At 47.1% G+C, this 24,834-nt stretch overlaps 1 protein-coding gene across 2 annotated transcripts in view; it reads left to right on the top strand.

Moving 5' to 3' along the window:
- The first annotated feature begins 9,010 nt into the window (after window positions 1-9,010).
- The window catches only part of ATXN7L1 (ataxin 7 like 1), a 203,598-nt gene continuing 187,774 nt past the window's right edge, over window positions 9,011-24,834 (top strand). For both annotated transcript variants that reach the window (XM_084624839.1, XM_084624838.1), the window contains exons 1-2: window positions 9,011-9,286; window positions 9,899-9,967. In XM_084624839.1, the coding sequence (XP_084480965.1) occupies window positions 9,172-9,286; window positions 9,899-9,967 (184 nt within the window). In that variant the 5' untranslated portion in view covers window positions 9,011-9,171. The remainder of the gene's footprint in view (window positions 9,287-9,898; window positions 9,968-24,834) is intronic.

Raw genomic sequence — 24,834 nt, forward strand, 5'->3', positions numbered from 1 at the left:
TAAAAAATCCATTACAATCTACATACCACACAGACTATGCTGACAGCTTGTGCCACACGCTCTCAAAGAAACTGCGGAACCACCTGATCAACATCCTCTACAGCAAACAGGGAAAGATTAAGAATGAGCTCTCAAAACTGGATACTCTCATAAAAATCCAACCTTCCACACAAACTTCCTCGTGGCTGGACTTTACAAAAACTAGACAAGCCATTTACAACACACACTTTGCTTCTCTACAAAAAAAAAGGACACTAAACTATCTAAACTACTACACGCCACAAGGGGCCACAGCAATGGTTCCCTTAACCCACCCAGCAATATTGTTAATCTATCCAACTATACTCTTAGCTCAGCAGAAGACTCTGTCCTATCTCGGGACCTCTCCTTCTGCCCCTTAACCCCCATGAACATGATACAGTTCTGTGGTGACCTAGAATCCTATTTTCGATGTCTCTGACTCAAGGAATATTTCCAACACACCTCTGAACAACATACTAATCCACAGAGACCTTCCTTCCAACACTACAAAAAGAAGGATTCTGGGTGGACTCCTCCTGAAGGTCGAAACAAAAGACTGGACTTCTACATAGAATGCTTCCGCTGACATGCACAGGCTGAAATTGCGGAAAAGCAGCATCACTTGCCCCATAACCTCAGCCGTGCAGAACACAATGCCATCCACAGCCTCAGAAACAACTCTGACATCATAATCAAAAAGGCTGACAAAGGAGGTGCTGTTGTCATGATGAATAGGTCGGAATATGAACAAGAGGCTGTTGACAGCTCTCCAAAACCACTTTCTACAAGCCATTACCCTCTGATCCCACTGAGGGTTACCAAAAGAAACTACACCATTTGCTCAAGAAACTCCCTGAAAAAGCACAAGAACAAATCTACACAGAAACACCCCTGGAACCCCGACCTGGGGTATTCTATCTGCTACCCAAGATCCATAAACCTGGAAATCCTGGACGCCCCATCATCTCAGGCATTGGCACCCTGACAGCAGGATTGTCTGGCGATGTAGACTCCCTCCTCAAGCCCTACGCTACCAGCACTCCCAGCTATCTTCGGGACACCACTGAGTTCTTGAGGAAACTACAATGCATCGGTGATCTTCCTGAAAACACCATCCTGGCCACTATGGATGTAGAAGAGATCCACTTCCTGGACACTATGGTGCTAATAAGCGATGGTCACATAAACACCACCCTATACCGGAAACCTACTGACCACTATTCCTACCTACATACCTCCAGCTTTCACCCAGATCACACCACACGATCCATTGTCTACAGCCAAGCTCTACGATACAACCGCATTTGCTCCAACTCCTCAGAGACAAAAACCTACAAGATTTCTATCAAGCATTCTTACAACTACAATACCCACCTGCTGAAGTGAAGAAACAGATTGACAGAGCCAGAAGAGTACCCAGAAGTCACCTACTACAGGACAGGCCCAACAAAGAAAATAACAGAACGCCACTAGCCATCCCCTTCAGCCCCCAACTAAAACCTCTCCAACGCATCATCAAGGATCTGCAACCTATCCTAAAGGATGACCCATCACTCTCACAGATCTTGGGAGACAGGCCAGTCCTTGCTTACAGACAGTCCCCGAACCTGAAGCAAATACTCACCAGCAACCACATACCACACAACAGAACCAGTAACCCAGGAACCCTATCCTTGCAACAAAGCCCGTTGTCAACTGTGTCCGCATATCTATTCAGGGGACACCATCATAAGGCCTAATCACAACAGCCACACTATCAGAGGCTCATTCACCTGCACATCTACCAATGTGATATATGCCGTCATGTGCCACCAATGCCCCTCTGCCATGTATATTGGTCAAACTGGACAGTCTCTACGTAAAAGAATAAATGGACACAAATCAGATGTCAAGATTTATAACATTCATAACCAGTCAGAGAACACTTCAATCTCTCTGATCACTCAATTACAGACCTAAAAGTTGCAATATTACAACAAAAAGACTTCAAAAACAGACTCCAACGAGAGACTGCTGAATTGGAATTAATTTGCAAACTGGATACAATTAACTTAGGCTTGAATAGAGACTGGGAGTGGATGGGTCATTGCACAAAGTAAAACTATTTCCCCATGTTTATTCCCCCCCACCCACTGTTCCTCAGATGTTCTTGTCAACTGCTGGAAATGGACCACCTTGATTATCACTACAAAAGGTTTTCTTCCCCCTGCCCACCCACCCCCCCGCTCTCCTGCTGGTATTAGCTCATCTTAAGTGATCACTCTCCTTACAGTGTGTATGATAACACCCATTGTTTCATGTTCTCTGTGTATATAAATCTACTATATTTATGCTCAAATAAATTTGTTAGTCTCTAAGGTGCCACAAGTACTCCTTTTCTTTTTGCGAATACAGACTAACACGGCTGCTACTCTGGAACCTTGTATCAAACTGTTTTTCTTCCCTTTTCTTTCCTTTACACTTGAAGTCTTCTCCTCTCCCTCCCACCTCTCTCCAGTTGTGTGGTTAGGAATTACTTTGCTGCCCTCGATTCTTTGTATACCTTGTGGCAGTGTTTAGTGTTGTTTGCTATTGGCTATACACTTTGTTAAGAAATGTTAACTGGGTTTTTATTTATTGGGGTTTTCTGGTGCTATCATAGCTTTCTTTTGAATCTTGTCCCCAAAATATATATCTTAGGTAATCCATAGAGGTTGTGTAGTGTGATATGTTGTCTGTTGTGATATGGTATGACTTGTTTAGATAGGACTAGTTGGCTGCTCTCTGATAAGTATGACTTTTGTTTGACTATTAACACACACATGTCACTCAGGACTAAGTTTGTTATGTAATAGTGAATTTTGCTTCTCTCCTTTACTGAGCTAAAGATATATCTTAGGGAATCCCATCTTGCTTTCCCACTGAGACTACCTTGACTAAGGCTTTCTACACACACCTCGTACTTTCTTTCCATTTGTGGTGGCAATGCTGTTGAAACCATGACTGAATTTCAGAAGCATGTTGTAGTGAGGTAGTTCATTTTCAGATATGTTCTTATTTTTCTTTGTGGAGGTGAAGATTTGTTCTTTCTGATTTCTGATTGCATGCTTGGAAAATACTCTTAGCCTTAGTACAATGAGTTTGTAGTTGGCAATGTATAGTGCACAGAAGCATACAAAACGTCTTTGGATATTTTGATCCACTGCTGTTTTTTATGCATTTTACTACATTTCTTCTTTGAGCCGTACTCTGGAGTTTCTTCCGCTTCCCTGATTCTTTTGTGTGTGCTCTTGTAGTTCCTTGTAGCCAACGTGGTAGTACCTAGAGGCATCTTTGCCCAGACAGGTCTCATAATATGATATGACAGATTCTGAATAAAGCCTTTATGTACTGAGGACCAGCCATGTGTGTTCCAGCTGCTTATAGAAAAACTGTGTGTGTATTTTGACATTATATGTATTTGATATTGTGTGTGTGAAGCAGAGGCTCCTTGCATCTTCTCCCAAATATGCACCCGTATAAAGGCCAATCAGAATCTGGTCCTAATAGGTTAAATTCTAGAAAATTTTACTTCATCTTAAATCTTCAGTACCTCCATTGAAGTTACTATGTTGTAAAACTGGTGTAAGAGAATTAGGAATTGCTAAACATATACATATGGGAAGTCAAAGACTACTTACATGAGTAAAATCATTCACATGTAGTGTTTGCAGTATTTGGCCCTATTAATATAAATTGGATCAATAGGGTTACATGATATGCCTTAAAGATGCAATAGAACTCACTACCACTCTCAGAGAGGTAAAGTAATTAAGAACCACAAAAATGTCAAAATCCTGTAATCAGATGAATAGTCCATATACTTCCCACAGATCTGCACATACAGGCTGAAAATCTCAGGATTGGTTTAGAGAATTGGGTCTAAGGAACCACTTGAAATGATACGTTGGCAAAATTGCAGACTAAGGCCATGTCTACACTACAGAGTTAAGTCAACTTAAGTTACATCAATGATCATAAGCCACTTTAAGTACATCGGTTGTACATGTTCACACAATGCCCCTTGTGTCGGCAGAGTGTGTCCACAGTCAGTGCTCTTGCATTGACAGAGAGAGTGTTGCATTGTGGGTGGCTATCCCACTGTGCAGCTTGCCACCCTCTGCTGCTTGGAGCTCTGGGAACGGATTCCGGTGCATCATGGGGGAGTGGTTACCATCCCATGATGCAGTTCTTTCCATCCAATCATTCCATGGGCTTCCAGCTTCGTTTTATGCCATTTTACAACAGCCCTTGTTAACTGTGCACCCACAATCTGACGGCGTGGATCCTGAACTGTTGACCAATCTGGTGATGAGCTTTATGAACTCAATGCTGCTGGTCCTACAGTATTTCATGAGCTGCAAATCAGAAAGTCAATTTGTGGTGCCTGCTCTGCTGTCTGCCATGGAAATAAATAATTCAAGATGGCTGCTGGTATTCACGGAGCAGCTGCACATGGTGGACCATCATTACTGGGACTGGGAAACAAGCACTAAGTGGTGGGATTGCATCATGATGCACAAGTGGAGACTGCAGAATTTTCAGATGTGCAAATCCACCTTCCTGGAACTGTGTGCAGAGTTTGCCCCAGCATTGCAGTGCAAGAACACCAGAATGAGAGCTGCTCTCACTGTGGAAAAGTGAGTGGTGATCACTGTGTGGAAGCTGGCAACTCCACGCTGCTACCGGTCAATTGTGAATCAGTTTGGAGTTGAAAAATCTACCATGGGGGCTGCGGTGATGCAAGTGTGCAGGGCCATTAATCACCGCCTGCTACAAAGGACTGTGACTCTCGGTAATATGCAGGAAATACTCAATGGCTTAGAGGCTGGGTGATAGATGGAATGCTTCTCCCGATTTTGGCCCCAGACCATTTTGCAATGGAGTACATCAATCGAAAGAGCTATTTTGACATGGTCTTGCAGGCACTGGTGGATCACCAGGGCCATTTCACTGACATCGGTGTGGGGTGGTCAGGGAAGGTGCATGAAGTGCACATCTTTAGGAACACGGGACTATATAGAAAGCTGCACACTGGGAATTTCTTTCCAGACCAGAAGATTAAAAAGGGTGATGTGGAAATGCCCATAGTGATCCTGGGATACCCCGTCTACCCCTGCTCCGATGGCTCATGAAGCCTTACACCGGGAGCCTAGACAGCACCAAAGAGTGCTTCAACAACTGGCTCAGCAGGTGCCAAATGACTGTTGAATGTGCCTTTGGCCAATTAAAAGGTTGCTGACGCTGCCTTTTTGGCAGAATAGGCCTCAATGAGAAAAATATTCGATAGTCATTGCAGCCTGCTGTGCTTAACATTTGCGAAGCAAAGGGGGAAAAGTTTCCCAAGGTATGGAGTGCTGAGGTAGATATGCTGTCTGCTGATTTTGAGCATCCAGATACAAGGGCAATTAGAGGGGCACAGAGGGGGACTATTTGAATTAGGGAGGCTTTGAAGGAGCATTTTGACAATGATTTCTAGTAATGTGCATTTATGTGATGCATTCCGCCAGGCAATATTTACTTGCCACCTTGAATGATCCCTGTAGTGCTTGCTTCCTGAGTGTTAATCATACTGAGCACATGTTCCTGCCTATAGCCACTGTGTTTGAATGTTACTACCAACTAATGTGTGTATGACGCAAATAAAGCCTCATTTTATTTCAAAGATTAAAGTTTAATAACAGGACAAAACACAAACATTTTGTTAAACAGGGGACATAGTAATAAGGAACAGACTCTCAGTTATAGGCTCTTATAGCTGTGTGTCACTCCAGCTTTCATTGTGAAACCAGTCCCTAGGAGTGGAGTGGATGGGGTACTCCAAGGGACTAGGAACATGCAAGGAATGGGGGAGGGGAGGGTTTGGGGAGGGCATGGAATGAAGTTCTGTATTGATTGCAGGGGCACTGAGATATGGATGTGCTCAGACTGCAGCGTAATGAGGGACTTGAGCATCTCTCTCTGGCCCTCCAGTAGCTTTATCATCCGCTCCTGTCCCTGTGTCCTTTCCAGGCTATCCAGCCTGAATCTTCCATTGATTGTCTCCCTGCATGCTCTTGTTTTGCTCTATGCTGCATCTGTTGACTGCAGCATTTTGTGAAATATAGACTTCTTACCCCTCCTGGTTCACCAACTTATCTGACAGAAGCGCTTTGCCGGTGTGGAGAAGTGGGTCCTCAAGGGCACATCTGCAGAAGCCAAAGAAACAATGAACAGAAACACTATTCAGAGTAGCAGCCATGTTAATCTGTATCTGTAAAAAGAAAAGGAGTACTTGTGGCACCTTAGAGACTAACAAATTTATTAGGGCATAAGCTTTCATGAGCTACAGCTCACTTCATTAGATGCAAATGAGCTGTAGCTCACGAAAGCTTATGCTCTAATAAATTTGTTAGACTCTAAGGTGCCACAAGTACTCCTTTTCTAGAAACAGTATTGTGAGTTAGCTCACAGCAGTGAATCACAAAAGTTACATGCGCCTCTTTCTCACTGTCCCTTTGCTAGCACACAGTCGGCGAGAGTCTGGAATATGGTGAGTTCGGGGAAGTTGGGGGAGGTTGGGAAGGGGGAATGGGCAAGAAGGGACAAGGGTCTGGATGGTTTGCAAAGAGGGTCACTGCATGTGCCTAAGGAGAGTATTCTGAATATTGGCACCCTTTTCCACAGGCTGGGGTAATCAAACCCAATATCTCAGTCCTCAGGGTAACCCAGGATGCAAGGGTGCATCTCCTGCATGCGTGCAGCTTCAGACTGGGTCTGTATGCTGCTTGCCTGTATGCTGCTCTGGTCCCTGCAGAAATAATTGCTGTTTGGCACGGCAAAGTTCCCTACAGTGGGGAGAGAAACAAGGCAGCTCTGCCAAGGAACCTTTGGCAGAGGATTACAGAATACCTACAGGAAAGTTTCCTAGAGATCCCTATGGAGGATTCCCGGGTCATCCCGGTGTACATTAACCAACTTTTCCGCTGGGCACAGCTGCATAGGCTCTGTTGTTAATTTCTATCCCTTATCCCTCCTCTACCATATAACAAAGTAAATGAGACTTCAATCTCCTCTCAGCGTGCAGTATCAAAGCAAAATGTATACTTACTAGAGCTCATGCCCCCTGCTTCAGGCACGCCAGAGCCGCAGTGCAGGGACTGACTGTCCTGTGTTCCACATCTTTCTCCAGCTCCACTTCCTCATCTATTACTTTGTCCTCGGCCTTGACTCTGCTGACCACTGCTTCTAATCCCCCCTACATATCCACAGGGCTCTTGATGGTCGAGGTAGCATTGCCACCGAAGATGGCGTGCAGCTCCTTGTAGAAGCAACATGTCTTCAGTGCTGCACCAGAGTAACAGTTGGCCTCCCTTGTCTTCTGGTATGCCTGCCTCAGCTCCTTGATCTTAGCATGGGACTGCTGCATGTTCCTTTTGTGCCCCTTCTCCTGCATGCCATTAGCAATCTGCCTGTAGGTATCAAAGTTCCTCCGGCTGGAGCGAAGCTGCAACTGCACAGCCTTCCCTCCCCACAGACGCAGCAAATCCAACAGCTCCAGTGTATTCCATGCGGGAGTGCATCTACTGCAGAAAGCTGGCATGGTCAGCTGGGAAGATGCTGTACGAACTGTCCACGCTGAGCAAATGAAGAATTTCAAAAATTCCTCAGTCTTTAAACAGGGGAGGGGCGAATGCCTGTGTACATTCAGGGCAATGGAGTTCAAAGTGCTGACAGTGGTCATGATGGGCATTGTGGGACACTTCCTGGAGGCTAACTAGGGCGACAGAAGCAAGCGCAGCATCTACACTGACACTGCGTTGATCTAACTTTGTCACAAAAAGTTTTACGCCTCTTGTTCAGGTCATTTTATTTTTTTGGCGTAGCAGGAGAGTTAAATCAGTGGGAGGAGCATTGTAGTGTGTATAACTCCACTGTTTTGTCAACAAAAGTTGACTTTTCTTAGCAAAGCTGTGTAGTGTAGACAAGACCTAAAAACAATACATTCAAAAACAACAAAAATATAAGAGGCATGAATTCAAACTTAGCACTGCCTAGCACTTACAGACACCAAAACAGTGGTGACAGTAGTATTGTTGTTATAGTTTGGTCTATGCAAAGCTATGTGATTAAAAGTCCTCAACACCCTCCCACCCCCTATTAATTGAAATCCAAAGTTTTTGTGTAGTAGTAGATGGCTGTCATTCGGAGATGCCAATATGACACTTGTAGTCACAAAACAGTGTTTTTCACATGCATTTATTAAACACATTAACACAGTCTACACAAAACATGAACGAATGTTTTATGTTTTCCATGTAGACTGCATCTTCCCTGGGCACATTCAGCCCTTGTCCCAACATTGGTGCAGCTCTAACCCCTGGCGCTAGATGCTCAGAGCCTGTGGGGAAGTTCGCGGGGAAAAACTCAGTGAAGACACGGCCGTGGGGACCTGAATCCTTGGCCATGTCCAGGTTGAGCGATGTGTCCCTTGAGCACGTTTCTGAGCCTTGTTGCAGCAGATACTCAGGCGGGAGGGCACTGCTTTGGGCGCTGTATTTAAGAAAGCCTCCTGCTCCCTGCCTGGTAATGCCTCTCAGCCGTGTCTCCTCAGCCTTCTCCCCCGTGCCGCGTGTCGGTCACCCCGCTGTCTCTGATTTCCAGGCTTGCCCTTTACAGACGCCCTCCCCGCAGCGCCGACAAACGAGGGGACGGCAGGGGCCCCCTGCAGCCCGCGGTTCACCCACGCAGCCCCTAGCGCCCGCTGCTCCCACCGAACCCAGCAGCCTCCCCGGGGACCCCGGCTTCCCCCGCCCCTGGGCTGCACGTGGCCCTTCCACGCCGGCGTCCCTGCCCCGCTCCCGCGGCTGCCTCGCGCGTCCCCCTCCCCAATGCCCCCTCCGGCTCCGGGCAGAGGCAGAGGCTTCGCGGTGGCCAGAGCGCAGGCTCGGCTGCGCCGGGCATGCGCGGTGCGAGGCGGGGAGCCCGATCTGATAGGGAGCAGGGGCTGACACTACCCCCGTGTGGGCGGCGGAACGTCCCGAGGATGACGTGCGGCGTTCTCGAATCCCGTGGCTGGCTCGCTCGCTCGCTCGCTGCTGGTGCCGAAGGAAACGGGAAAAGCAACAAGAAGGCAGGAGCAGGAGCGGCGCCATGGCGGCCCTGGAGCGGCCCGTGCCCAGTCCCGAGGCGTTCCTGGGCCAGCCCTGGGCCGCCTGGGTCCGGGAGGCCGCCCCCTCGCACGCGTACTGCGCCGCCCTCCCGCACAGTAAGGGCAGCACCAGACACGGAGCCCTGCCCGGGGCTCCCCATGCTGCTCCCCTCCCCCTGGACACCCACATGGAGGAGGGGGACGGGGCTCGCCGCCCGGGGTGATGGGGGCAGCGGGGAGGCCCGAGGCTCTGCTGTCCCCCCGCCGCACTAGGGGCTGCCCTCTCCCCCACACGCCCACTGCACAGCTCTCCGTCCCCATGCGTGTGGGGAGGTGCTGGGTACGCGGAGCCTGCTGCCGGCACTGTATTGGGTACCTCTGCTGGGCCAGCTGCAGGGGGTGAGGGGCAGGCGGAGGATGCTCTTGCTTGGGAGGCTGGAGGCGCCGGGGGATGCCGCGGCGTGGGAGGGGGGCTGGGGAGGCAGGAGGATGCTGCTGCTCGGAGGGGGCTGGGGGCAGGAGGTTGCGGTTGCATGGGGGAGAGTGGTGGAAGAGAAGATGCGCTTGCAGGGGAGGGGGGCAGGAGGCCGGCACTGGTACTCCAAGGCAGGTGCTGTGACGGTGATAGTTGGGTTTTTACTGTTAAACACATACACACTGTTAACTCCTTCCCCTCCCCAGTAAACACATCCCCTTTGACCCTCTCTTGACTTCTCTTCTCTTCTGCAGGTGTAGATCTAGAAGAGACTGGAAAAGAGGGTGGAAAAAGCAGGGAGGTTATGAGGCTTAATAAAGAAGGTAAGTGCAAACCACTGGCACACTTTTACCTGCCTGTGTCGTAGTGGTTTTGAGTGAGTGTGGCATGGTCTTAACAAGGTATCATAATATCATGTGAATTGTTGTGCTGGGTAACCATGAAGAATGCTTATCAGGCTTGAGTCCATACAAGCGATTGTCACTATGTGTCAACTTCTTTTAAAGTATAAATATAATGGGTGTGTGCATAAATGTTACATGTTAAAGGATAAAAGACCATTTTAAGTCAAAGGATCATGTGACACTTCATATTGGATTTCTTTCTGAAAGTCTCTATCCTTTTTGTTACGACAGTCCCTTCATTTCGGTATGGAAATACACACATGCGTGCATCTGGGTACCAACTTCAAGCAGCTTAATTCTAAAAGTTATTAGCAACTGCAAAGACAACAGGATAGGCTGTTTTTCACTTTTGCTGAAAAAATTGGTTTGTGGTAATATTTAAATGAGTTCATATTAGCTCAAGTTGCATTTTGGTTTCAGATTGTCATGTGGTGAGTGTGGTTACAGATGGCTAAATGGATAATTCACAGTGTTACATTTTATTAAGGCCAACGAATGTATATAACCTGAAATCAAATCCAGTGAGTTGTTTGAGAAATACTGGGCATAAGACTGCTGTTTGAAATATCAAGTTTCCAGGTGCTATGAATGTGAACACACAAGTAAATTTCAATGTACCGGCATTTCCAAATATGCCAAGAAGCCTGCAAATTGGTAAAAGAAACCACTTGAGTGTGGCTGCAGGCACTCAGATTGACAGATTTGTTTGTGACAGGATTTGCTAAAATAACACTTGGCTATGGTATAATGAAATTAGTGAATTAGTATTTGGCAGATTTTGAGGGTGACTTTATACTGAAGAAATTATTTTAGTTTGTTACAGTGTGAATAAGATTTTATAAACTCATAGCCTGATCACCACCAAAAAATACACTTGATGTGAAATTGGTTCATAAGAAGCAGGCCCACCGTAGTGAAACTTTGCATAACATACTAACATTGAGAGAGCTCAGATTATTAATAAGGGATACTCGAGTATTGTAACTAGGGCTGTCAAACGATTAAAAAAATTAATTTGTGATTAACTGCGTGATTAATTGCACTGTTAAACAATAATAGAATACCATTTATTTAAATATTTTTGGATGTTTTCTACATTTTCAAATATATTGATTTCAATTACAACACAGAATACAAAGTGTACAGTGCTCATTTTATATTTGTTTTTGATTACAAGTATTTGCACTGTAAAAAAAACAAAAGAAATAGTATTTTTCAGTTCACTTAATACAAGTACTGTGGTACAATCCCTTTATCATGAAAGTTGAATTTACAGATGTAGAATTATGTACAAAAACAACTACATTCAAAAATAAAACAATGTAAAATGTTAGAGCCTACAAGTCTACTCAGTCCGACTTCTTGTTCAGCCAGCCGCTCAGACAAACAAGTTTGTTACATTTGCAGGAGATAATGCTGCCCACTTTACAGTGCAATTAATGCTGCCCATTTACTGTTTACAATGTCACCTGAAAGCGAAAACAGGTGTTTGCATGGCCCTGTTGTAGCCGGCATTGCAAGATATTTACGTGCTAGATGCGCTAAAGATTTATATGTCCCTTCATGCTTCAATCACCATTCCAGTGGACATGCTTCCATGATGATGGGTTCTGCTCAATAACAGTCCAAAGCAGTGCAGACCAATGCATGTTCATTTTCAGATCCCACCAGCAGAAGGTTGATTTTCTTTTTTGGTGATTTGGGTTCTCTAGTTTCTGCATTGGAATGTTGCTCTTTTAAGACTTATGAAAGCATGCTCCACAACTCGTCCCTATCAGATTCTGAAAGGCACTTCAAATTCTTAAACCTTGGGTCGAGTGCTGTAGCTATCTTTAGAAATCTCACATTGGTACCTTCTTTGCGTTTTGTGAAATCTGCAGTGAAAGTGTTCTTAAAATGAACAACATGTGCTGAGTCATGATCCAAGACTGCTATAACATGAAATATATGCAGAATGCGGATAAAACAGAGCCGGGGACGTACAGTTCTCCCGCAAGGAGTTCAGTCAGAAATTTAATTAACGCATTATTTTTTTAAGGAGCGTCATGAGCATGGAAGTATGTCCTCTGGAATGGTGGCCAAAGCATGAAGGCGCATACGAATGTTTAGCATATCTGGCGCAAAAGTACCTTGCAATGCCGGCTACAAAGGTGCCATGCAAATGCCTGTTCTCACTTTTAGATGATATTGTAAACAAGAAGCAGGCAGCATTATCTCCTGCAAATGTAAACAAACTTGTTTGTCTTAGCAATTGACTGAACAAGAAGTAGGACTGAGTGGACTTGTAGACTCTAAAGTTTTACATTATTTTGTTTTTGAGTGCAGTTATGTAACCAAAAAAAAATCTACATTTGTAAGTTGCACTTTCATGATAAAGAGATTGCAATACAGTACTTGTATGAGGTGAATTGAAAAATACTATTTATTTTATCATTTTTATAGTGCAAATATTTGTAATAAAACATAATATACACTTTGATTTCAGTTACAACACAAAATACAATATATGTGAAAATGTAGAAAAAAATCCCAAATATTTAATACATTTTAATTGGTATTCTGTTGTTTAACAGTGCGATTTTAAAACTGCGATTAATCGCGATTAATTCTTTAAATTGCAATTAATTTTTTTGAGTTAGTCACGTGAGGTAACTGCGATTAATCAACAGCCCTAATTGTAACAATGTGTATCTTTAGAGTATATATGTTACAGAATTATGTTAACTAGATTTTTATCACATTGACATTAATTCTGTGACAATGGCAACATTGTTGGCAACTTAAATGAAAACTAGAGACAATGTTTCTTTTCCAGACAAACCTTATAACTTATTCTGTGTTTCAAATCAGATGATTATTAATGTAAATTTGTATTTACCATACTTCAGAAATCTGTTACTGCTTTCAGGTAGCAACTTGCAGGACTTTTAATCCACTTGAATAAATTAGTATGAGTTGAAATATTTTTATCTTACTCATTTAATCAGTCTGTTAATGTAAATTGTTATATCATAGCCATCATTGTGTTTGAGTACCCTTTGTAAATCATGAATGAGCCTTCACTCCCTTTGCTAAAGGTGGGAAAAATCTGAGCGCTCAAGTCAGATGTACAGAACTCATTGCCCGTGTATTTGCAACAGTACTTGTGGATGTATTCTGATCTCACATATACAACAGCTATTGCATGGTATGACAGTGTTTTTGTTATGGCAAAGGCTTATGGACCTGGAAGGTCTTCAGTTCAAACCCAACTTGATTTTCTTTGTGACCTTATACAATTCAGTTAACTTCCTTATATCACAGACTACCAAGGTATAAAGCTAGGTTATAAATAGGGCCCTACCAAATTCACAGTCTATTTTGGTCAATTTCACAGTCGTAGGATTTTAAATATCGCAAATTTCATGATTTCAGCAATTTAAATCTGAAATCTTACGGTGTTGTAATTGTAGGGGTCATGACCCAAAAATGAGTTGTGGGGGGGGCCGCAAGGTTATTGTTGGGGGTGGGGTGGTTGCGGTACTGCTACCCTTACTCCTGCACTGCGGGGGCAGCGTTGGCTTCAGAGCTGGGCAGCTGGAGAGCGGCGGCTGCTGGCCTTGAGCCCAACTCTGAAGGCAGAGCCGCAGCCAGCAGCAGTGCAGAAGTAAGGGTGGCATGGTATGATATTGCCACCCTTCTGAGCTGCTGCCTGCCGAGCTGGGTCCTTGGCCAGCAGCCACCACTCTGTGGCTGCCCCGCTCTGAAGGCAGTAGCACAGAAGTAAGGGTAGTATGGTATGGTATGGTGTTGCCATCCTTATTTCTGCACTGCTGGTCATGGTGCTGCCCTCAGAGCTGGGTGCCTGGCCAACATCTGCTACTCTCCGGCTGCCCAGCTCTGAAGGCAGTGCAGAAGTAAGGGTGGCAATACCATGACCCCCTGAAACTCCCCTTTGGGTCAGGCCCCCCCCATATGATAAACACTGGTCTCCCCCATGAAATCTGTATAGTATAGGGTATAAGCACACTAAACTCCAGTATTCACAGAGGGAGACCAGATTTCATGGACCATGATGCATTTTTCATGGCTGTGAATTTGGTAGGGCCCTAGTTATAAACAGGACTTTACAAAAATCTGAGACTTCATGTGAGTTATGATAATATTTATTGAATGATAGCAAATTATTTTTAAACGTTGAAAAAATCCAGAAATCTTAGTTTATCAAATTTGCTTTTTTGTAGTATATGGCTTTTGTCATGATGATAAATACCAAATGTACATTTTAAAATTTTTATATTTTAAGTAATTGAAATAGTTGCTTAGCAGGAGATTGCTTAGCTACTTAGTTTTTACTCCATAAAGCACTCATCAGATGTTGACTAAGTTCCTCTTATCAATGAGAAAAAATAAAACCATATAAAAACTAGTAGGGTTTGTATTCCCATTTGCACACATGAGATAGATGAGGAAAGAATATTTGAAAGGGTCCATAATCCATGATGGATCATTTGTTGGTGGTATGACAGCACACCATTAAAGACTGCTACCTCACTCATTATGGCCCAGTTTACATACCTCTTTCAGTGGTAAGCAGTTACATAAAATAGTTCCATTCAGGTCAGTGGAGCTACTTGTGGGAGTAAGTGCTCACCATTGAGAGTAAGAGTCCAACAATCTGGACCTATTATATAATTTCTGTAGTGGAAAAGGTGCAATGAGGCCATGTTTTAAAAAAAAAACAAAAACTGGAGACTTACAAAAGACCGCATTGTATACTGCCCCTTGTTTTATTATTTGTATAGTGAGAGAATAGTGAGGAGGGGAAAAAATCATGAATATTTGCTCATATTTGCAAATGAACTTGCTTTGGCCATGATCGTGTCCCCTTTATGTTTACTTTTTGTGAATGTGTTTGTGTTTTACTGGTAAGTATGTTTGTGGAAAGTGGATTTCCAAGTTACATGCTCAAGTATTCACAGGAAAATGAAATTTGCATGGATAATTATTTGCGTCAGAAAAGCTTGATTACTCATCTAATCAGGAAGCAGTATCATGTGAGTTATCTGACAAATCACAACTAATCAACATAGCTCAAATAGTGACAATCAAAGACTTGGAGCACTGTTTGGAATTTATACTTAGAATTGACTAACGAATTTGAGGAAATGAGGATTTGCTTGTGGATAGTCTATGTACAATATGAGGCAAAATCAATGGATCACTTATTTGTTGTGAAATATTCACTAAGCTGTAATTATTTGACTATAAAGTTGATGCTAAAAGATCACCATTTCCATAATAACCTGTAATTGATTTTAAATATGTTATGTACATCAAATATTTTCACTTTTTTTCGTATGTGAATTCACATGATGTATAAAATAGGAGTATATTTTCTTATGTACATAAATCTTTAACTTAGAAAGAGATGTGTGCTTTGCTACACTGTATGTGTATTGAGATCTGTTAAGCAGAAGCATTGCCAGAAGCTGGGAATGGCTGACAAGGAATGGATCACTTGATGATTACCTGTTCATTTCCTCTGGGGCACCTGGCATTGGCCACTGTCGGAAGACAGGATACTGGGCTAGATGGACCCTTGGTCTGACCAAGTATGGCCGTTCTTAATGTCTTATGTAAGCAATTATTGGCTGTATGGGATCAAGACATCCTGATTTAACTTTTCTGACTTTGGACCAGGGATGAATTTGGTTCAAGGTGTTTCAGTCTATATCTGGTGGCTCTCCAGATAGAAGTTTAGATTCAGTGTAACTCCATACAAAGTGAAAGGGTCAAAGGTTAAGCTGGATGTCATAGTCAATTTACACTTTCCCAGTTCAACAGATTTTAATGTTCCAGTTTGAACTTGATGACTGCTGTGTCTGTCTTACATTGTCTCTTCACTACCAGTTTCCAGTTTATCGCTGTACAACAGGATAGCTGAGTATAAAATTCATTATAGCAAAACAAGTTATAATCTATGTATCTATGTTAAAGTCTGGGTTTCTCTGGATCAGCATCACACATGCCCAGTCTCTGGGCTCAGACTTGGTGACTACATTTGGAGCTAGAGTGCTGAAAGGATATAGTGGGGAGATAGGTATCAGGGGAAGGATTAAATTGGGTTCAGGATTACAAGTATCCAGCATTTTCGCTCAGAACGGGACCACAGTAGCACTAGAGTAAAATTCATGGAAGGTCTAGTCAGTTTTACTCTTAACATCTGCGCTGTGCATAAAATGAAAATGATGATTCCATTAGAAAGGATTCTGTTCTTGTTGGAAGCGAAGGAAGGAAAGTGGTAGGGAAGTAGAGGATGTTTTCAAAAGGGGATCGTAGAATATAAACTTGAGTGGAGTTGGGGGAAAAAAACCCAGGGGAAAGAGCAAAAAATATGCATCAGAAAGTGGACTAGTGAGAGACGATCAAACAAATTGGTTTGTGTCAGGATGGAGATTGTATCTTAATTTCTTTTGGTCCCAATCTTCAGGAATGAAACTTACCTCTAACATTTTAAAATATTTCTTTTTCTCCGCCTACTCCATCTTTTTTTGGAAAAATGTTTGGAAGAGTTTAGAAATTAAACATACCAAAGAAGAAAACAGAAATCAAGCATAGGCAGTCAGCGGAGGGATTGCATGTATGTTCTACAGTTCACATTATGTCTAAGTTTCCTCCATTTGCCCCCTAATGTATATAGACTAATAACCTGTTCCAAAGGCAGAGGGCCTCCAGCGGACATAATTATTCCATTAGAGCTTGGTATGTGAAAAAGCTGGGAATTGGCCTGAGACAAGGCAAGAAGTGGAACTGTTCTATATCAGTATGAGGTTAGGTGTAGAAATAATCTATGCCATCTGTTTCTGATTACTTAAACTCCCATTGTGAGTTCTCCTTGGGATGACGAGGCTGACCATAGGATTGGATTGTCCATGTTCTGACGTTAAATGCCGGATCAGTTGGAAATACAATCTTTTGGCTTCTTGATGTTTTCTAGGATTCTGTCCTGATCTAGCATGCAACATTGAGGCACTGCTGGGGATTAAATATTGGCTAACTCTAGTCCTAGCTGCGTACTGCGGTATTATTGTTTAATACATCTGTTCTGATAGTCCCCAGAGATTTAGTCGGAATTGGGGCCCAGTTGTGCTAAGGACTGTACAAAACACATTCGAAGATGTGGACTAGGTTTCAAGAAAGCTTACAGTTTAGGTGTTCTATATTTCATCAGCCAAGGCTGGGTGGAAGAATGGATGATGGTAGTGGGAAAGGTGCTTTCTGACCATAGATATTCAAATCAGGATTTTGGATCCTTTAAATATATGATCCTAAACTGTCACTCTAGGGAAAGACCTCTGTTAAAAATTCTTTCAATATGTAAAGGCAGTAAATTCTTTTAAACTAGAACTTCTTTGCTTAATTTAGGTTCTCCTTAGAATCCTTGAGATTGCAGCTGAATTCCTTTCATCTAGCAATGTTGACAACTCCTCTTAATTTACCAGAGATCTTTTTAGACAGCATAGGTTCGTACTCTTCTTAGTAAGTTATTCTGCTGACGGTATATATAAGGCAAGTCCTAGAATAGATCTACATTTAGAGGCTTCAGGAGTTGCCTGATGCCGTGGAACGATCATCATCTTGGTACGAGTTTGAGATTGGGGGATCTAGGTGGTATCTGATAATTTTCCTCAATATTTGTGCTTGAGGGTTTCTGGAGATCAAGAAACCAACCTAATGTTCTTCAGGATATTGAAGGTTTTGAGTTTAGTGGGAAGCAAAATGTGGTTTTCTCTTAACTGATAGAATTGTCACAAAAAGACTTTTCTATTTGACATTCTTTGTACTCACTGCAAATTATGGTAGAATTTGGGATGATGAAAAGATAGGAAAGGAAGGGTGTGCAAGTGTCTACTAGGGATCTCTCATATAGCGAGATCCCAAAGTCAATCCCAGAGAATTGGTAAAATGGCATGATGCTAATAGTTCTGTCTCTGTGCTTTCCAATTACTTAACTGATGGGATGCAAGTTTGGGAAAACATTTAAAGAACCATTTCCCCCCCTTCCTCTTACCCTTTCGCAGCCATATATATTGGTGTATGGTTGACAGTTTCAGAGTATATTCTGTCCTACGCTGATGTAATGTTTGTTTGTTTGGTTTGCTTATAAACCACCTGAGCTATTTCAGAATGAGGCTTCGTGATTCCTCAGGTCCTTTTATTCAACAGAATATAAGTTGTCTGTACTCTGTAAGCTGCCTTGATTATTATTCAGCAATTTTCTTCACTTTTTACTATCATAATTTAAACTCTTAAATAATATACATTTTACACCCAGCATGCCTTCCTGTGTCACTTTATAGCAATTCAGTTCACCAGAGTTTAGAACTACCTGCTCTTACTTCATGTTTTAGTAATGTTTTTGTTTTTTATTATTGTGTGCGTTAGGGGAAAGAAACTGGGTTCTCTACGTTAAAATAAGCATTGTGTAGTAAGAGCAAGGACTGCAAGGCAAGAGTTCTGGGTTCTTTTCACACCTCTGACACTAAGTTTGAGCTTGTTCAAGTCACTTACTCTCTCTGTTCTTCAGTTGATCCATCTGTAAGATGGAGATAAGCATACTGTTGTGGTGGGGCTCCGCATAGTCTGCAGTGCACAAGGGGTTAACTCTGGCTTCCCTTGGCACATGTGATCAGGAGAAGGGCTATAAGAAGGGCTGCTGAAGCGGCAGGGATAGGACAGTGCATGGGGGAAGGCAAGACTCCCTATCCCAGCTTTGAGGATGGGGTTGATCCCTAGTCTGTGGTGGCTTGCGTTTTACTGTATTTGCTTGTTGCTTTGTTTTCACAGAGTTTAAAGACAGATGGGACTATAAGAACATCTAGTCTGACCTCCTGTATCTTAAGGCCATCAAATTTCACCCATGTACACCTGTGTTGAGCCCAATAACTTGGGTTAGACTAAAACATTTTGGTTCTGTGGAGACTAAACTATTGTAGGCCACTGGCAGAGAACAGTAGAGACTGAGATGCCACCTGTCACAACCGGAACCTGGTCAAAGCAGGAGTCAGAAATCAGGCCGTGTCAGATACTAGGAAGTCAAAGTCTGAGACAGAGGGCAAACAGAGAGTCGACTGTCAGGAGGCAGGCAGGGTCAGGTTACCAGGAGATCAACTTGAGAGCAGAATCACAGCTCAGTAGCCAGAGCCAGGCCAGGTTGGGATACCAGGAAGTCAAGCCAGGGGAGCAGGAGCAAGAGAGCACAAGGCACACGGTCCAGAGCAAGGTGGATCTTAGTTGCAAGGTCGACTTCCTGTTCCTGTGCTGGGTTTAAATAGGGGCTGTGGACCACTTAGTAGAGCCATGCAAATCTGCAGATATCTGCTGTGACAAAGTTCCTGTTCTACCTTGGTAGGTCTTGCGCTTATTGGCGGATTTGCTCGCCTTGGAGCTTCACGGCAGCCCTCAGCTTGGCCGTTTCTCTGAACCCACAGTCCAGGACGACGACTCCTGTGTCTGACCAGGAGTTGGGAGGATTTGTGGGGACCCCAGGCCCACCCTCTACTCCGGGTTCCAGCCCAGGGCCCTGTGGAATGCAGCTGTCTAGAGTGCCTCCTGGAACAGCTGTGCGACAGCTACAACTCCCTGGGCTACTTCCCCATGGCCTCCTCCCAACACCGTCTTTATCCGCACCATAGGACCTTCCTCCTGGTGTCTTATAATGCTTGTACTCCTCAGTCCTCGTTCTCACTCTCAGCTCCTAGTGCTTCTTGCTCCCAGCTCCTCACACACACAACTGAAGTGAGCTCCTTTTTAAAACCCAGGTGCCCTGATTAGCCTGCCTTAATTGATTCTAGCAGCTTCTTGATTGGCTGCAGGTGTTCTAATCAGCCTGTCTTAATTGTCTCCAGAAGGTTCCTGATTATTCTGGAACCTTCCCTGTTCCCTTACCCAGGGAAAAGGGACCTCCTTCACTTGCTGCTACTCTATTTGCTTTCTATGCTCTCCTAAAGGCCCCTGGCCCGGATTTTTCTTACTTATGACCCTGCTTTAGTTCCCCCCCGCCCCCCCCCCCCCCCCGCGACCGGGCCAGATGCTTTTTCTTCGTTTTGGTTTTTTTTGCTGTTTTTCTGCTGCCGTTCGAGTGCTGGTCGGTTGCCAGCTTGCTGCCAGCCCCCCCCCCCCCCCCATGCCTGCTCTCGGACACTGCTATTTGCTCCAGCTGAAACCCCCGGGGGGGGGGGGGGGAGGACTGCCGACCCGCTACCCGGAGGAGGGGAGTGGAAGCCCCCAGACCCAGCCGTTTTGCTGTTATTTCTAAACCCGTACGGAGCTAGGAAGATTCTTCTTATCTTTGCAACATTCTTGGCCTGCTGAAAGCCTCGTTACAAAGCCGGAAGAGAAGATAGCTGACAGAAAAAAATCACCCAGGGAAGTTACGAACCATCGTGGAGGGGGCCATAAGACTGAGTAACTTTTGAATTGTACTCTCGTGTGGGGGGAGTTTGACTGTGTTTTAATTGCGTTTGTGGGGGTACAGGGGGTGTGGCACGGAGCTGCCCCCCGATCCATCGGTGCCCCCCTCCAACACTATTACAACTGTCACGGCCCCCCCACCATCCGTCCCTGCTGGCAACTTGCCACCTGCCTTTGGATTCAGCTGTTTGCTTTGAATTTTGCCGTTCGGACCGGACACAACAGCCGACCAAACGAGACTCTTTGGACAAATGTGCGTGGGTCCATGTCCCTTCTCCCCCCCCCCCCCCCGGACTGTTTACCCCACAGCTTACCCCTGTTACCGGACCCCAATTCCTGTTTTCCTCCCCCGTCCAGTCCGACCCCCTTTGGCACCCCCGCCTGCAGCCCAGCAGGGAGGAGTGGTTAATTTGTCCCCCCCCCTTTCTGGTATCTCCCCATCTCTCCCTGCTCACAATGGCAGGGAATGAGAGGGGTGAGGCCCCTCTAACAACCTCAGTTGCCCCTCCCCCACCCCCCCGCCCAACCCCCAAGCCCTCCCCCCCACCATTGCTGTTAAAACACCTGCCACCGCCCCCGCTGGGGCATCGGCAGTAGGAGACACCGGGGCGACTACTGCCGCTGCTACGTCCACTGCCCCCCCAGATTCTAGGAAACCCCCCCCCAGTTGGCCGGAAAGGCCAGGGTGTGAAGAAAGGAAAGGGCCCCGCTAAAACCACCAGGCCCTCCATGGCAGGGGCTGCCCCTACCGCTGTGGCCTCGTCATCGACCATGGTGTCCCTCCCCGCTGTTCCCTCCACCAGCTCTGCGAGCGTTCCTCCCCCGGCCCCCAGGACGTATGCCCGGGCAGTGGCAGCCCCCCCCGCCTGTCGCCTCGTCATCTCGCCCACCCACCGCCTCCACTACCATCAATAGCGGCCGGGGCCCCTTTCCCACCATGACCAGGAAGCACGGCATCCGTTGTCTCCTGGTCCCCGCCTCGCCCCACGTGGAGACATACGTGCAGGCATTGGCGAGGGTGGTAGGACCCACGGCTATTGTGGCGGCCTCCAAAATGTATGGGAAGGTCGTCTTTTTCTTAGCATTGGAGGCTGCCGCCCAGGAGGCGGTGGAGAAGGGCCTGGCGGTGGGGGGGGTCTTTGTCCCCCTGGAGCCGCTAGAGGACCTGGGCATTTGCCTAGTCCTCACCTCCGTCCCTCCCTTTTTACCCAATGTTGCCCTGTTACCCGCTCTCTCCACCCTGGGGAAACTTGTCTCTGTCATCAGCCCTCTCCCGTTGGGCTGCAAGGACCCCACCCTCTGTCACGTCCTCTCGTTCCGCCGGCAAGTGCAGCTTCTACCGCCGCCGCCGGCGCGTGACGGAGAGGCGCTCGAGGGGTCCTTCCTAGTCCCCTACCAGGGAGCCTGCTATCGGGTCTTTTACTCCACGGGAGAAGCCCGGTGCTACCTCTGCCGCTCAGCGAGGTAGAGACTGCCCTTTGACCCAGTGGGGAGGGGCACCCGAGACCTGGCAGGACGTTGGCTCCGTCGTTGCCAACGCCCCTGGCCACCCAGCACCTGAAACCACCTCTCCTCCTGCTCGACCCACCGCTGCTCCCGTCCGGGCCCAAGAAACACCTCCCCTACAACGCCCAGACGAGCAAGGGAGTCCCACCCTTGCTATCAACCATCCAGCAGAGCCTATGGAGGAGGGTGCAGCAAAGCTATTACCGGGTATAGGAGAGGGCCCGCCCCAAGGAGAACCTCCCACTCCTCATGCTGCCTCACTGTTACCCCCCCGAACCCCTGAACCATTGCCTCTGCCCCCCGACACGACCCCTGCTAACCAACCCCCAGACGATGCTATGGAGGGCTGGACCCTAGTCCAGGGGAAGCGAGGCAAGCGGAAGGCTCAAGCTCCGCTGCACCCATCCGATGCGGAGGCCCCCTGGAAGACCAGGAAGGGAGGCACTGATACTGAGCCTTCCGCTATGCCCATGAGTCAGATCCATCCACCGGTGTCGAGAGGGGAAGACAGAATGGCATTGGAAGGTAGAGTCTCCCCTCCACGAGAGACCCTCCCCTCCGAGACCCCTGAGGAAGCCCCTTCTACCCGGATACCACCTGAACCCCCCGCAAACCCTGAAGCGACCGTCGTCCAGAGGAGGGGCCCCCGGGGTAGCAGAAGACGACCTCTCCTCCATGTATGAGGAGATTGAGGCCCTAGGTTTGACCCCAGTAACCCAGGGAGAGGCTGATCTACTGCCGGCTGGCCTCGATCTGGGCAACCTCACCCCAGTCCCCCTTTCCCCATGCTCCCTCCCCCTAACCGCCTTCCCGGGTGGGCACCCTACAGAAGGTAGTCCACCACCTGATGCCATGGCCGCCAAATCCACCACAAAGCCTGCGCCTACATCACTGGGAGCCCCCTCCCCCACCCCTCAACCCTGCTCAGGAGGCACCACCTTTCAGCTGCTTGCCTCCCGAAGCCCAGAGCCTTGCCTCTGCCCCCGCCACCATCCCTGTCCCTGCCCAATCCACCTCCTCCTGCAATGCTATTGCCACCCCTGGGGTTATTTCTTTTCCGTTTTCTGCGGATTCCCCCCAGGGAGCAGCCTTTGCATTTTCCTGCCACGACCCATTAGGAGCTGCAGTTTTCCCTCCACCATCCCCTTTTACCCCAAGGCGTGAGATGGACCTAATAACTTTAGCCTGTCAGACGCCCCGTCGGTGGTCCGCACCCTGTCTGCCCGCCTCAGCGGACCACGAGGCTGCATCAAGAGCCCCACCAGAGAACAACTCGGAAATCGCAACCCCCCCATGAGCTGCGAAATGCATTGTGGAAGTTTTTAGAAAACATCTGTGGCGCCTGTAACGGGGTACAGCTGGCTCTCCAGCTATGGGGGGACTTTGATCAAATCCTCCAGGCCACAAGGGCCCTTATAAAGGAGGGTAGAGGGCAAGGAAGGCGCGGTGCTGCGGCCTACGGGCGGGCCCGCGGCTTCCGTAATGATTTGCTCACTTACGGGATGGGTCACGGATTGCTGCGCGACCCGCCGGGCGCCGCGAACACCCCCGCCAATAAGGAACCCCCAGCCCTCCGCATGACGCCTCTCATTATCGCAACTTTGAACACCAGGGGCTGTAGGATGGCTCTCCGCAGGTCCCAGGTGCTCTCTTACCTTCGGGAAGGGGGGTACTCTGTAGTTTTCCTGCAGGAGACCCATACGGATCCGACCGCCGAGGACAGCTGGTGGCTGGAGTGTGGGGACGGGGTCTACTTTAGCCACTTCACGATGTGGCAAGCTGGAGTGGCGACCCTGTTCTCCCCCAACCTACGGCCCAAGGTGCTAGGGGTCACTGAGGCCGTGCCGGGCCACCTGCTGCATCTCCGAGTCCGTATGGAGGGGCTCGTGGTCAACTTTGTTAATATCTATGCCCCGACTACGAGCCCGAAACGGCCGCAATTCTAACAGCGGGTGTCCGACTTCCTCAGCACCCTAGATTCTCACGAGTGCCTAGTCCTGGGAGGGGACTTTAACACCACCCTCGAGGAACGGGACTGCTCAGGGGCCGAGCTGAGCCCGGCTGCTGCGAACATTCTCCGAGAAATAGTTGAATATCACTCCCTAGTAGACGTCTGGCGTGACCACCACCCAGATGACATTTCCACGTTCACCTTTGTTCGGGTGGAGGCCCATTGGTCACACCACTCTCATTTGGACCGTATTTATTTATCCCGTTTCCATCTTTCACAGGCCCACTCCTCCAACATTCGGCCGGCCCCATTTTCCGACCATCATCTAGCCACCATAACAGCCTCCCTCCGTGCAGAGAGGCCGGGGCCGGCCTATTGGCACTTTAACAACAGCCTGTTGGAGAATGAGGGCTTCGTGACGTCCTTCCGGGAGTTTTGGCTGGCCTGGCGAGAGCAGCGGCGTGCCTTTCCCTCGGCGCGGCGATGGTGGGATCTAGGGAAGGTGCGCGCCAAGCTCTTCTGCCGTGACTACACCCGGGGCACCAGCTGATGGAGAAATGCGGCGATAGAGCAGTTGGAACGGGAGGTCTTAGAGCTGGAGAGGCGTCTGGCCGCCAGTCCCGAGGACCCGTCCCTCAGCGGAGCGTGCCGGGAGAAGCGGGAGGAGCTCCGGGCCCTCGAGGACCATCGGGCCCGAGGTGCCTTTGTTTGATCCCGCATCCGCCTCCTTCGGGAGTTGGATCGCGGCTCCCGTTTCTTCTACGCCCTGGAGAAAACGAGGGGGGCCAAGAAACACGTCACCTGTCTCCTAGCAGAAGACGGTGCCTCCCTCATGGATCTGGTGGAGATGTGTGGGAGGGCCCGTGACTTCTAC

This window comes from Lepidochelys olivacea (assembly GCF_965140295.1).
Source record: "Lepidochelys olivacea isolate rLepOli2 genome assembly, chromosome: 1".
In the NCBI taxonomy this organism is placed as follows: Eukaryota; Metazoa; Chordata; order Testudines; family Cheloniidae; genus Lepidochelys; species Lepidochelys olivacea.